This window comes from Carcharodon carcharias, chromosome 5 (assembly GCF_017639515.1).
Source record: "Carcharodon carcharias isolate sCarCar2 chromosome 5, sCarCar2.pri, whole genome shotgun sequence".
NCBI lineage: Eukaryota > Metazoa > Chordata > Chondrichthyes > Lamniformes > Lamnidae > Carcharodon > Carcharodon carcharias.
In genome coordinates, this window is record NC_054471.1 from 133,019,029 (window position 1) to 133,033,932 (window position 14,904).

General features: G+C 39.9%; 1 protein-coding gene across 1 annotated transcript in view; it reads left to right on the plus strand.

Annotated features, from left to right (window-relative positions):
- Positions 1-4,895, plus strand: part of gopc (golgi-associated PDZ and coiled-coil motif containing) — a 43,116-nt gene extending 38,221 nt beyond the window's left edge. Inside the window, exons 7-8 of the mRNA XM_041188773.1 lie at positions 1,730-1,910; positions 3,082-4,895. Coding sequence (XP_041044707.1) covers positions 1,730-1,910; positions 3,082-3,200 — 300 coding nt within the window. The 3' untranslated portion in view covers positions 3,201-4,895. The remainder of the gene's footprint in view (positions 1-1,729; positions 1,911-3,081) is intronic.
- Positions 4,896-14,904: the final 10,009 nt, after the last annotated feature.

A 14,904-nucleotide genomic window follows, 5' to 3' on the forward strand; every position in this document is an offset into this window, starting at 1 on the left:
TCACAATAAATGATACATTCTATTAGTTTTCCTCATTACCTGCTGCACCTGCATACTAACCTTTTGTGATTTACACACTAAAACACCCAGATCCCTCTAAATTTCAGAGCTCTGCAATCTCTCACCATTTAGATAATTTTCTTTTTTTATTCTTCTTGCCAAAATAAACAATTTCACATTTGTCCACGTTAAACTCCATTTGCCAGACCTTTGCCCACTCACTTAACCTATCTACGTCACTTTGTAGCCTCCTTATGTCCTCTTCACAATTTACTTTCCTATCTATCTTTGTGTTGTCAGCAAATTTAGCAACCATTCCTTCATCCGAGTAATTTATATAACTAGTATAAAATTGAGGCCCCAGCACCGAGCCCTGTGGCATGTCACTCGTCATCCTGCCAACCAGAAATAAACCCATTTATGCTGTTCCTGTTAGTTAGCTAATCTTCTATCCATGCCAATATGTTACCCCCTACACCATGAGTTTTTATTTACTGCAATAACTTTTGATAGGGCACTTTATCAAACGCCTTCTGGAAATCTAAGTACAGTACATCCACTGGTTCCCCTTTATCCACAGCGCATGTGACTCCTTCAAAGAACTCCAATAAATTGGTTAAACATGATTTCCCTTTTACAAAACCATGTTGACTCAGCCTGATTGCCTTCAATTTTTTGTAAGTGCCCTGCTATAACATGTTTAATAATTGCTTTTAATATTTTCCCTATAACAGATGTTAGCCTAACTGGCCCATAGCTTCCTGCTTTCTGTCTCCCTCCCTTTTTGAATAAAGAAGTTATATTTGCTATTTTCCAATGAAATGGAACCTTCCCTTAATCTAGTGAATTTTGGAAAATTATAACCAGTGCATCAACTATCTCACTAGCCACTTCTTTCAAGACCTTAGGGTGAAGTCCATCCAGACCTGGAGATTTGTCAGCCCGCAGTCCCAATAATTAGCTCCATACCACTTCTCTGATGAATGCAATTTTCCTGGGTTCCTCCCTCCCTTCAGTTTCCTGATTTACAGCTATTTCTGGAATGTCCTCTATAGTGAAGATCGAAGCAAAATACCTGTTTAATTCATCTGCCATCTCCCTACTTTCCATTATGAATTCCAAAAACGCATTCTCTGTAGGACCAATGCTCACTTTGTTAACTCTTTTTTCTTATTTAGATATCTATAGAAACTTTTACTATCCATCTTTATATTACTAGCTTATTTTCTCTCATACTCTAATTTTTCCCTCCTTATTCATCTTTTTGTCATTCTTTGCTGTTCATATTCTTTCCAATCTTCTGACCTGCCACCGTCTTTGCGTAGTTATATGCTTTTTCTTTAAGTTTGATACTGTCTTTAACTTTTTTAGTTAACCACGGATGGTGGGCCCTCCCCTTGGAATTTTTCTTTCTCATTGGATTGTATATATTCTGTGTATTCTGAAATATCCCTTTAAATGTTTGCCACTCAACTTCTGTTGACATATCCCTTAACCTCATCTTACTCCTCTTCTATGCTACCTTTGCCCATCTAATTTTTCCCAGTTTATATGTAGATTAAAACCCCCCATAATTATTGCTGACCCTTTCTGGCAAGCTCCCCATTAACTTTTTTTTATACTCTGTCCTACTGTGTAGTTACAATTAGGGGGCCTATACACCATTCTCACAAGTGACTTGTCTTTATAATTCCTCATCTCAACCCAAACGTTGTCTTTTCTTTCAAAGAGAGGAGAGATTGAGTTTGAAGTGGTGTATGTTGCTCCAGAGATAGACTCTGATGATGAAAATGTGGATTATGAGGATGAGACTGGGCATCGTTATCGCTTGTATCTTGATGAGCTGGAGGAAAGCAGAAATGCAGCTGTTGGCAGAAATGATGGAAGTGGTGACGCCAAACCCTTAGCAGGTAGAAATTTGAAAATGGTCAACATTATTGACTTGAATGGTACTAAGGCACCCCAAGATGTTAAATACCATAGAAAGAAATAATAACATAGAAAGAGAGAATTTATATAGAACCTGTCACACCCTTAGGATGTTTCAAAGCACTTTACAATCAATGATGTATAGTTAATGTTTTATTGCACAGATGTGGCACCAATTTGTGCACAGCAAGGCCCCCATAAACTGCAGTGTGATTTTAACCAGATATGTTTTAGTAATGTTAGTTGATGAATAAATTTTGGCCAGGAGATGGGAGAATCCCCTGCTTTCACTTCAAATAGCGTCTCATCCACCTGAAAGTTGGCTGAGTTCTCAGTTTAACATCTCAACTGAAAGGCGGCACTAAATTAGATACTAAATTGTGTGCCCCATCTTTGAACTAGGACTTGAACCCAACCCCATGACCTTCTGAGTTCAGAGGTGAGAATTTTACCACTGAGCCAAATTTGACAACCATACTTTCGGACTGAATAAAGATTATATAGTGTGGTTGCTCAGGAGCCTACCGCATTCCAATATCTTGCCCAAAAGGATAATCTCCAAGTGTGAGTCTAGACTGAGTGTCAGCAGAGTGGTCAAACATGAAGGACATCAATAGTTAAGCTATATTCTACCGACATCTAATGTTTATACATACAGAAATAAGAAGCTTGGTTGACTTTTCTCCTCTTTCTATCCTGGTGAATTGAGGCCATCATTGGCACACTGTTGTGCAGTTGGTATGTACCTTATTCAACACAGGCTGGGACTTTCTTAGTCTGTGGGGTTCATTACGCTCTGCCATTACCAGCCAAATTGTTGGGTGAATACTCTTTAATCTCTTTCACTAAAGATTGTGTTTTAGAAATTAGCTTCTATTTCTTCCTGCTAAAAAGTCTACACATTTCTCATGTGCCAGGGCAGTCTACTGTTATGATTGTTGTCAGCTGCTAACAGGTACTCAACAGTATGCTAACTTGACTTAACCTTTAAGTGTTCCTGCAAATTAGCTTCATCATATTATACGATTAAATGATACAAATACATTTTATTTGCAGTATGAAAACTTGTCAAAAACATAAATCCTAAAGCAGCTAAAACACTTGCATGCATTTTTTGGATAAACTATTAATACTGGTATTTTTTTATATAAGTGACAGAACAGAAACCAGTTCTAGATGCCATCTTAAATGGGGATGCAGGAACGAACAGTGAAACAGCTTCAGAAGATGCAACACCCAAACAAAAAGATTGTGCAGAATGCTCATCTTAAGTTATCCCTATGTTACTTGAACATTAACATGATATTTCTGCACTTGACTGGCAAAACAGAAGGAACATCGTGTGAATGTGATCAACTGTGTATACTTGTACTGAAAATAATGTTTATTAGGGATCACCATGATTATGTTCTGTGGCTAAGGAGTTCCAAATATACCATGGAGTTGCATTATTAACAATTCTGCATGTACAAAAATACTTTGATTTTTGTATGAATTAACCATCGCAAGTAAACTTGTTTGATGGCATATATGTTCTGAGGTTACAGCTAACTGAGGATTTGAAACTAGAGGGAGACAACACATATTAGGTGCTAGCTTAATAGTTAAACAGTGTCTTTTGGGATGTTTTCAGACTGCCTGTTGCACTTTCCCTTTAGGGTTCTTTTGTGCACAAAATCTGCACAAGAAGCACTTTCATCCTGTTACAGTTACATTTTGTCAATTTTTTTCCGTACTGTTGCTTCTAAATTGAACCATTTGGAGAAAATTGATGACATTGCATTTGCTTCTCATTATTCGTATGTGATTAATTGGAAAATCTAATCTGTCTTTAAATATATGCAGAACTGTTAACTGGATTTCCTAAAGGTACAATAGAACCTTGTCCTGACCCTTAGCCTTGTCCGTAAAGAATGTAGTCACATTACATTAAATGTTGCTGTTAATCTAGCTAGGAATTGACATATTAATTTAATATCTACAAATAGTAAAAGCGTGATATCTTGTGTTTAAACTTTAGGATGATACAAAAATAATGAGCCAATGAGATATAGATTATTTAGCTTGCATACCTGCACCTCATTGGAAGACTAATTTGTTAAAGTACATTTCCTAATCCAGTAGTAATAATTATTTAAAGTTACAGAGTTACATTGTTGTAGATACTCAGTTCCTATGTATATCCAAACCAGAATTGAAATGCACTATTTGTAATTATCAGGTTATTCTGAAAAGGGTATAAAATGGAATATCTAGTAAAGCTAAGGTGATCTTGGTATATTCGATATAGTATCACTTCTTCAGGTGCTTTGCAGCTTTGGAAGGGAAGCATGTTGTATGTACTGGTCTCTACACATTGATCACTTGTTACACTGCACCAATTCATTATAACACATGAATCCTGGCCTTGTTCAAATAGTGCAGGTGCAATATGAAGCGCAAATTCCCATCAAAATTTCAATATTTCAATATCAAACTTATGTGAACATGCTAAAGGATGATTTTCAGTTAATGACAAGGATTTGGACAATAGAGAACTTCACAATACTACAACAGAGAAGTACACAGATTGTAAAATAAAAAATAAATACTGTGGATGCTGGAAATCTGAAATAAAAACAAAAATGCTGGAAATACTCAGGTCAGGCAGCATTTGTGGAGAGAGAAACAGAATTAGCATTGCAGATTGATGACTTTTTGTTGGACAGAAAATAACTTATTTTCTGAACACAAACTCCTGAAAAAGGTATATTTGCTTCTCATGTTTTTTTTCTATATTTACACGGTAGAGTTCACACTCTTTCTATTTATATATTATAATGAAACAAATGCTTCATTTTTTATAGTGTAAGTTTGTTCTCAGCAGCACTAGTGGTTTCTTTGTCATTTTTGTATAAGCAACTCTGTATTGTACATACAGCTTTATTGGATTTTTAACTATTTATAAAGGTACAGTTTATGGTGAATGCTTATTTTTGTGCCCCCCTCACCCCTTTCATGGCATTAAAGTTATACTGTAAATGACCGTTGTCTACAAAGATAAAAGCAATATACTGCAGATGCTGGAAATCTGAAAGAAAAACAAAAATAGCTGGAAAAACTCAGCAGGTCTGACAGCATCTGTGGAGAGGAAGATAGAGTTAACGTTTTGAGTCCATATGACTCTTCATCAAATGCTAAATAGAAATGAGGTGAAATATAAACTGTTTAAGGGGGTTGGGACAGGTGGAGCTGAATAGAGGGCCAGTGATAGGTGGAGGCAAAGGAGAGATTGCCAAAGATGTCATAGACAAAAGGTCAAAGGGGTGTTGAAAGTGGTGATATTAACTAAAGGACGTGCTCATGGTGACATTAAGGGTAGAAAGCAGGATGAACAAGTGACAGATGGCCCTAGTGGAGGTGGGGTAGGGGGAAGGGATTGAAATAGGCTAAAAGGTGGAGATGAAACAATGGATGGAAATAAATTTAAAAGTAATAATAGAAATAGATGGGAAAAGAAAAATTATAAATATATGTAATTATTAGAAAAAAGGGATCGAAAAGGGCGGTGAGGATGTCCTCACCCTCCTTTTTCCTAATAATTTTAAAAATATTTTACTTTTCCCACCTATTTCTATCATTTTTAAATTTATTTCCATCCATTGTTTCATCTCCATCTTTTAGCCTATTTTGATCCCTACCCCACCCCACTGGGGCCATTTGTCACTTGCTCATCCTGCTTTCTACCTTTAATGTCATCATTAGCACATCCTTTAGCTAATATCACCACCGTCAACACCCCTTTGACCTTTTGTCTATTACATCTTTGGCAATCTCTCCTTTGCCTCCACCTATCACTGGCCCTCTATTCAGCTCCACCTGTCTCAACCCCCTTAAACAGCTTATATTTCACCTCATTTCTATTTCTCTTTAGTATTGATGAAGAGTCATACGGACTCGAAACATTAACTCTGTCTTCCTCTCTGCAGATGCCGTCAGACCTGCTGAGTTTTTCCAGCTATTTTTGTTTTTGTTGTCTACAAATATGTTGACTGCTATGGTTACACAATGCCACTTGGGTTTCGTTCCTTGCTGAAGCAGCTGGAAAGGAAATTTTCTTCAATAATACATCATCCATTTATTATTCTTGATGGTTTGTCTGTTAAATATAATTGATTCTCCACTGCTTCTGAAGCCTCAATAGAGTATGACTCGAGAAGCAAAGCCATGCTTTTTTTAAGTTCTTCATCTTTTCACCAATAGATGATAAGTTACCTGTAGATAGGTGCATGCTCAGAATTTGTGGGATAATAAATTTGTCGTGCATCTATAGGAATGTAGATTTTATTTCTTGCAATTGCAAATTGGCTTTTGTGACAAAGCATTCAAATATAATGCATAGAGTCTTTGATGTACCAAGTTTGCTCTACTTCCTAGACCTCCTACATCTGATTTCACTATGCCCATGATAATGCTCATATTAGTGGCACGCTTGCTTATCTGGAAAACTTCTCATCTCAAAGTCCCACTACATAATATGCTTGAATATTCTTTTACATAACTGCTGGTTTCTGTTCAGTTTATATTTTTCTATAGCACTGGAATACTACCAGTGAATTTCATTCACAGAGATTTATGCCTCTTGCCTTTCTTTCAGCACAACATTCTGGTTATGTCAATGAAACAGTGGGGAAAAGAGAAAGATCTGTTTAATTTATTTCATTATATTCACTTGTTTTAAAGTGTTTAATGTATTGTTTACATTTGTTTAACACTCCAATATATTTATGGCTTATATTCATTTCCTTGTGCATTGGGAAGTCTTAACTTCACCTAAATGAGAATGTCATTGTTTTTTTTTGTCCTTTTGCACCCAAGTACAATTACAGAAAACTTAACTATACCAAAGTGAATGAAAAAGTGATTTTCTCAAGATTGTGAAAAAGGAAATTGAAAATTTCATACCCATGAAGGAAAACAAGGGGTGTGGGAGGATAAGAGGCTGAAAGTTAAAGCTAACCAATTGCAAATGTGAATTTATACAGGAAACATCCAATTGCACTGTGAAGTACAATACAAAAAACATATGGGAATATTCTAATCTACAAAGTTTATATCCTTAACTTTAAAGACTGTAACCTCATTTATTTCATCAGTTAGAAACCATTTAACTTTTCAAGAATTTTCTTTTTGGTGCTTATTCAGTCTTTTGAAGAAAAAAAACAAAACCATAGAATTTAACTGCCAATATTAATTGTTCAGTTCTCCTGTTTCAGATTTTGTAACCAATGTTATGCCCAAGAAAATTAGACTGTTCTAGGGATGCTGATTTGCTACAAGTGCTGTACCTGTTTAGGGTAGTGAAGAGCTAGTGGGCCAGAGTTCTCTAACATTATTTCTTCACTCTATGATCAGAAATATCAAAGCACTACACAGCTGTATTGAAAGGAGAGTTAATTTTAATGTTGACATGAAGCTGACAATTTTTTTATCACTCTAGTAAAAAGCTCCCAGATTGTTTTTCTTGCTCCAATTGAAGACTACCTGCTGGAAATTTCAAATTCAATTTAAGCAACACATCCGAGTTACACCACAAATTTAATGTTAATGCAAAACTAAAACTGCTTTGAATTAGTAAAAATGTATAACATAATTAACCTATAAAAAGGAGTGGGTGTAAAGTGTGGTCTTGCCACGTCATGAGCAGGAGATAGTGTCTAATGTTTGGCTAATGGCTCAAAGCACAATACAGTAATAGTGATGGTGCAGACAAACTAGTGCATACCCAGGGAACAACTCCAAAAATGTCTGAAATATGGGTTCTGATCTTATACATTTCTTAGGTGTGTCTGTGATATGAAATAGGTGGCTTTGATTTTCTTTTAAGTTTCATGTATATGAAAATATATTCCTCAGTGTAAGTCAATAGTTTTTCATCCTGAAAATTGAAAATGAACCTTCTCCCACTTATATTGTAGTGGGGAGGTTGTATCAAAATAATGTGATGACAGGGAAGCTGCATTTCTGCTAAATCTGTCAATTAGAAAATTCCAAATTGGTTCCCTCAAAGGCCAACATTTGCAACTGTACTTTATAACTAGGTCACACAGAACCTCTTATGGAGTATATTAAAATTACAAAACAAAAAGGTCAGACTAATTAATGTGCCAGCCAAATGCTATGATCAAATTCTCAAACTGACTACATTTGACCTTTAGTGGGCAAATGAATTTCAGGGACATCTCATAATACTCCCTTTCTCCCTCCATATTACTTTTTTCCTAGTGGGAGATGGCTATTATGATGTATATGAATATAATACATATATAATACATATATATATTGTAACCTGTATATTGAGATGAAATATATTTTATGAATGCTGGTACATCAAGGTTAATACATATAGGAAAGATTGCAGGTAGTAAAATTAATATGAAATAGCAAATGTGTTTTTAAAAAATACCTTTGTATGAAAGCTTTTCTTTAAATGTGAAGCAGGTTTTGCCATTAAGATTCATTGGAAGCCAAAAGCAGGGACGATTGGAGTTATTTGTGTTAAGAGTTTAATTATGCTCATCTAGGTGAGGGTTGTTAATGCTTGGTACTTAATTAATTGAGTATAAACTTGTTTTCCATTTTGTATACCAGTCATTTGATACCAAATTAGGGGCATTTTGTGTCTTTCCCCACCCACCATTATCTGCATCTGAAACCAGTCAAGTCAGAATTTGCTAAAGTTACAAATCATATTAAATTTGAAAGGCATTTCACCATCTGAAATTGTTTTAGCAAATACTAAAATCAGAATTAACATTGTAGTAATGATGATGACTACTGTTGGCACTGTATTCAGTTTGTGGGAGCTTCCTTCAGCATGGAAGATTCCCCAGTGGCCTTAAGTTTTAATTTTCAATATATTCTGCTAACCTTTGCTTTCTTGCATTACTGAGAAACATATGTGAGAGATAGAGATGAGTTTCAATTATAAACAGATAATTCAGTTCCCTTGTCTTGGTTCCCTTCAGAGGTATGAGCCTAGATTTTTGGGGCAGGATTTTCTCTACTTGGGCTGAACTTGGGGCTAGGACATTTTACCAAAATTAGAATCGACTTTAACTCTAAATAGATTTGGTAGGGATGTCAACAGCTCTGAACTACCAATCAAATGCACCAAAATTGAGTTTCCTTTGGGGCTCATGCAAGGCAATATTCAGGATAATTTCACAGGCTGTGACTAACATTTTGTTTCCTCCACTCATGCTTGAATTCTGAATACCCTATGTTTTTTTTTATTCATTCATGGGATGTGGGCTTCGCTGGCTAGGCCATCATTTATTGCCCATCACTAGTTGCTCTTGAGAAGATGGTGGTGAGTTGCCTTCTTGAGGGTGGTGTAGGTACACCCACAGTCCTGTTAGGAAGGGTGTTCTAAGATTTTGACCCAGTAACAATGAAGGAACGGCAATATATTTCCGAGTCAGGATGGTGAGTGACTTGGAGGGGAGCTTCCAGGTGGTGGTGTTCTCATCTATCTGCTGCCCTTATGTATTAAAGGCAAAATACTGCAGGTGCTGGAAATCTGAAACGAAAACAAAAAACGCTGGAAAAACCCAGTGGGTCTGACAGCATCTGTAGAGAGAGAGAGATAACATTTCAAGTTTGTATGACTTCTTTATCTACTGCCCTTGACCTTCTAGATGGTCATGGTCATGGGTTTGGAAGGTGCTGTTGAAGAAGCCTTGGTGAATTCCTACAATATATCTTGTAGATGGTACACACTGCAGCTACTGTGTATCAGTGGTGTAAGGAGTGAATGTTTATGGATGTGGTGCCAATCAAGTGGGCTGCTTTGTCCTGGACGTTGTTGAGCTGCTTGATAGTTGTGGGAGCTGCACTCATTCAGGCAAGTGGGGAGTATTCCATCACACTCCTGACTTGTGACTTGTAGTTGGTGGACAGGCTTTGGGGAGTCAGGAGGTGGGTTACTTGTTGCACAATTCCTAGACCTGCTCTTGTAGCCACTGTATTTATATGGCTAGTCCAGCTCAATTTCTGGTTAGTGGGGGATTCAGTGAATGTAATGCTATTGAGCATCAAGGGGCAATGGTTGGATTCTCTCTTCTTGGAGATGGTCATTGCTTGACAAGTGTGGCGCAAATGTTACTTATCCGCCCAAGCCTGGATATTGTCCAGGTCTCGTTGCATTTGGACATGCACTGCTTCAGTATCTGAGTCATCACGAATGGTGCTGAACATTGTGCAATCATCATTGAACATCCCAACTTCTTACCTTATGATAGAATGAAGGTCATTGATGAAGTAGCCGAAGATGGTTGGGCCACGGACACTACCCTGGGGGACTCCTGTGGTGATGTCCTGGAACTGAGATGACTGACCTCCAACAACCACAACCGTCTTCCTTTGTGCTGGTTATGACTCCAACCAGCAGAAAGTTTCCCCCATGATTCCCATTGACTCCAGTTCTGCTAGGGCTCCTTGATGCCACACTCGGTCAAATGTGGCCTTGATGTCAATGACAGTCACTCTCACCTCACCTCGGGAGTTCAGCTCTTGTCCATGTTGAAACCAGGGCTGTAATGAGATCAGGAGCTAAGTGGCCTTGGTGGAACCCTAACTGGGCACCAGTAAGCAGATTATTGCTAAGCAAGTGCTGCTTGATAGCACTGTTGATGACCTTTCCATTACTTTGCTGACGATGGACAGTAGGCTGAGCAGGTGGTAATTGACAGGGTTGGATTTGTCCTTTTTGTCTACAGGACACACCTGAGCAATTTTCCACATTGCTGGGTACATTCCAGTGTTGAAGCTGTACTGGAACAGCTTAGCTAGGGACTTGGCTAGTTCTGGAGCACAAGGTTTCAGTACCACTGCCGAATATTGTCAGTGCCCATAGCCTTTGCAGTATCTAGTGCCTTCAGCCATTTCTTTATCACGTGGAGTGAATCAAATTGGCTGAAGACTGGCATCTGTGATGCTGGGGACGTCCGGCAGGCCGAGATGGATCATCCACTTGGCACTTCTGGCTTAAGATTGTAGCAAATGTTTCAGCTTTATCTTTTGCACTGCTGTGCTGGGCTCCTACATCATTGAGGATGGGGATATTTGTGGAGTCTCCACCTGTGAGTTATTTAATTGTCCTCCACCATTCACAACTGGATATGTTGGGACTGCAGAGCTTAGATCTGATCTGTTGGTTGTGGGATTGGGTAGCTCTGTTTATCACTTGCTGCTTGTGCTGCTTGGCGTGCGAGTAGTCCTGTGTTACAGCTTCAGCAGGTTGACACCTTTTTAGGTATGCCTGGTCCTGCTTCTGGCATGCACTCTTGATTGAACCAGGGTTGATCCCCTGGCTTGATGGTAATGATAGAGTGTCAGGTCATGAGGTTACAGATTGTGGTTGTGTACAATTCTGCTGCTGTTGATCACCCACAGCTCCTCATGGATGCCCAATCTTGAGTTGTGAGATCTGTTCGAAATCTATCCCATTTAGCATGGTGGTAGTGCCACACAACATGGAGGGTATCCTCAATGTGAAGGCGGGACTTCGTCTCCCCAATGAGTATGTGGTGGTCACTCCTTCCGATACTGTCATGGAAAAATGCATCTGCGGCAGGCAGGTTGGTGAGCATCAGGTCAAGTATGCTTTTCCCTCTTGTTGGTTCCCTCACCACCTACTGCACTGTTGTCTAGGAGCTATGTCATTTAGGACCCAGCCAGCTCAGTCAGTAGTGGTTCCAATGAGCTACTCTTGATGGACATTGAAGTCCCCCACCCAGCGTAAATTCTGCACCCTTGTCACCATCAGTGCTTCCTCCAAGTGGTGTTCAATATGGAGAAGCACTGATTCATCTACTGAGGGAGGGTGATACCTGGTAATCAGTAGGAGGTTTCCTTGCCCATGTTTGACCTGATGCCATGAGACTTCATGGGGGCTGGAGTCAATGTTGAGGACTCCCAGGACAACTCCCTGCCAACTGTATACCACTGTGCTGCCACCTCTGCTGGGTCTGTCCTGCCGCTGGGACAGGACATATCCAGCAATGGTGATGGTGGTGTCTAGGACGTTATCTGTAAGATATGATTCTGTGAGGCTGACTAATCTGTGAGACACATCTCCCAAATTTGGCACTAGGCCCAGATGTTACTAAGGAGGACTTAGCAGGGTCAACAGGGCTGAGATTGCCATTGTCATTTCTGGTGCCTAGGTTGATGCCAGCTGGCCCTCCCCGTTTCATTCCTTTTTTGTGACTTTGTAGTGGTTTGATACAACTGAATGAACTGGCTTAGCAAGCCAGAGGGCATTTTAAGGGTCAACGACATTGTGGGTCTGGTTTTCTTCCCTAAAGGACATTAGTGAACTAGATGGGCTTTTACAACAATCAACAATGGTTTCATGGTGATCATCAGACTTTTAATTCCAGACTTCTATTGGATTCAATATTATTTATTATCCAATTTATTGGATTCGAACCACAGAGCATTACTGGTACAGTGATAATATCACTAAGCCATAGCCAATTTCTAAATATCTCAAAAAGCATCAGAGAATGTATTTCCCCGATGCAGTTTCTATGCACCTGTTTACATATAGCTAAATGCAGTCAGGATGGACTCTAGGCAGCATAAGGAGGAGAGGTAGGACAATAATTCCATATTCCTTCATTGTTACTGACAAAGCTGGAACCTGCAGTTTTCCAATTCAATAGTATAGGACTGTGATGGACATAGAGCATGTCCAAACCTAATTCAAATAAATTCTTCTTAGTAATGGCACAAACAGCTGTTTACAGTTTCTCCAGCCTCCATTTGCTAGGAGGATGAACCACAGAAAATTCTGCCTTGAAACATTTATCATTGATCAAGACAGTTTTATGTCAAGGTAAGTAGAGAAGATGGTACAAACTGGAACTCAGAGCTCAAGAGAAATGGGAAATGTTAGACAAAAGACAACTTAAAAAATAATTTACATTTGGATAGTCTGTCTCAATTACATGTAATTACTGTTAAGTAGACAAATATGGAATGTTGATTACAACACTAGAAGAGCTTCCTGCCCTTTTCCAAATAGTGCAAATGAGTCTTTTACAGCCTCTTAAAACTTAAGGCTCATCCAACAGCTCAACACATTTACTGAAGGACAATACCCACTGGCAACGCAGAACAGCTTCAGTGTTGTACTGTGTCAGCTTGGACCATGGTTTTTAAACACAGGTAGAGCTTGAACTGAGAACCATGTGCCTCAAAAGTTGCTCTGCTACAAAACTGAGCCACCATTATGGCACTTAGATACCACCCATGTAATTTTTATATTTGTATATTTTGTTCTAAATTACTGAAGAAATGATCTTAGCCTGGCTCAGTGGTATTAATTTTATCTGAGTCAGAAAATTGTACATTGAAACCCCATCCCAGAGTCTTCTGCACAACTTCACTTCATTGCAGTACTGAGATGGCATCTGTCGGATGAGATGTTAAACTGAGGCCATCTGGTGGAAAGAGAGAATCCTGTGGCATTATTGGAACAGCAGTAGTGTTCTCCAGGGGCAGAATCTTTTTGCTGAGTTGGCGGGCACCCAATCTGCTTGAACATAAAATAGCTCATGATGATGTTGGGTTAGTGTTCCGATGTCATCGCACACTTGCGTAATAGTTTAGTCGGAGCCACATCTGCCATCAACTTCAAGGCTGGTTAAGCTGTATTTAATGTTGCCTGTGCAATTTCGCGCTTGTCCCATGGGCAGGCAGGCAGCCAGCCAGCCAACAATTTGCTAAACCTCATCCAAGTGAGGGATAAAAAGAGTCAACAAGCATTACCAGTGTGAGCAGTGAGGAGTTTAGGAGCTAGTTGCTGCTGGTTGCTTATTGGTACTTGACAGCTTCATCCTTGTTCTGAGCTTCATTTTATGATTTATTGGTGTCGCCAAGGCCCTGGAAGATTCAGACTGTGTGGACCCTTCCAGGTACAAGAAACCTTTTGTTACCCTGGTAATAGGGATTGTGGTCTCTGCTGGTGGCAGCTCCTCTGAGGAGGAAGAGAGGGTCAGAAGAAATAGGAGGGCAGGTGTCCCAATGCAGCTTCCAGGGGAAGTACCCATGGGAGGAGAGGCGCAGGCATAAGGACTTCATGCTGGCTCTGCGCCCCAAGGCAGAAGGAGCCACCGAAGATGTCACTATCCTGCTGCCAGTGCTGCAGCTACCTCAATATGTCCGAGGTGCAATGCCAAAGGAGGCTCCGTCTCACAAGGGAGAACGTGACCTCCATTTGTCAGATGATTGGGCCCGAGATAAGCTCCTACTGTATGGGTGGACACCCTGTGCCAGTGGCTCTGAAGGTCACAATGGCCCTCAACTTCTATGCCTCTGGCTCTTTCCAGGGGTCGGTGGGGGATCTGTGTGGAGTCTCCCAATCAGCTATCCATAACTGTGTTAAGCTGGTGACAGAAGCTTTGTTCTGGTGGGTACTGACACTTATTCTTTACTGTATGGACGAGGCCAGCCAGGCTGAGTGAGCCAGAGGCTTTGCAGTGATTGCTGGGCTCCCCCACATCCAGGGTGCCATCAACTGCACACATGTGGCCATCAAGGTGCCAGCCAGTCAATCAAGTGTCTTGGTCAATAGGAAGGGCTTCTACTCCATGAAAGTGCAGATAGTGTGTGATCACAGGATGCAGATTCTGCAAGTCTGTGCAAGGTACCCTGGCAGCTCCCATGACGCTTATATTCTGAGACACTCCCAGGTGCTGAGGCTCTTCAGTGCTCTAGCACGCCTGGATGGATGGTTGCTGGGTAACCAGGGCTATCTATTGAAATGGTGGCTCATGAAGCCTCTCCGCCAGCCAAGAACAGAGGGAGAGAAGCATTACAATAGGAGTCATGCCTCCACAAGGGCTGTGGTTGAGAGGATCATAGGTCTCCTCAAGATGCACTTCTGATGCCTGGACCATTCAGGGGAAGTACTACAATACCCCCCCA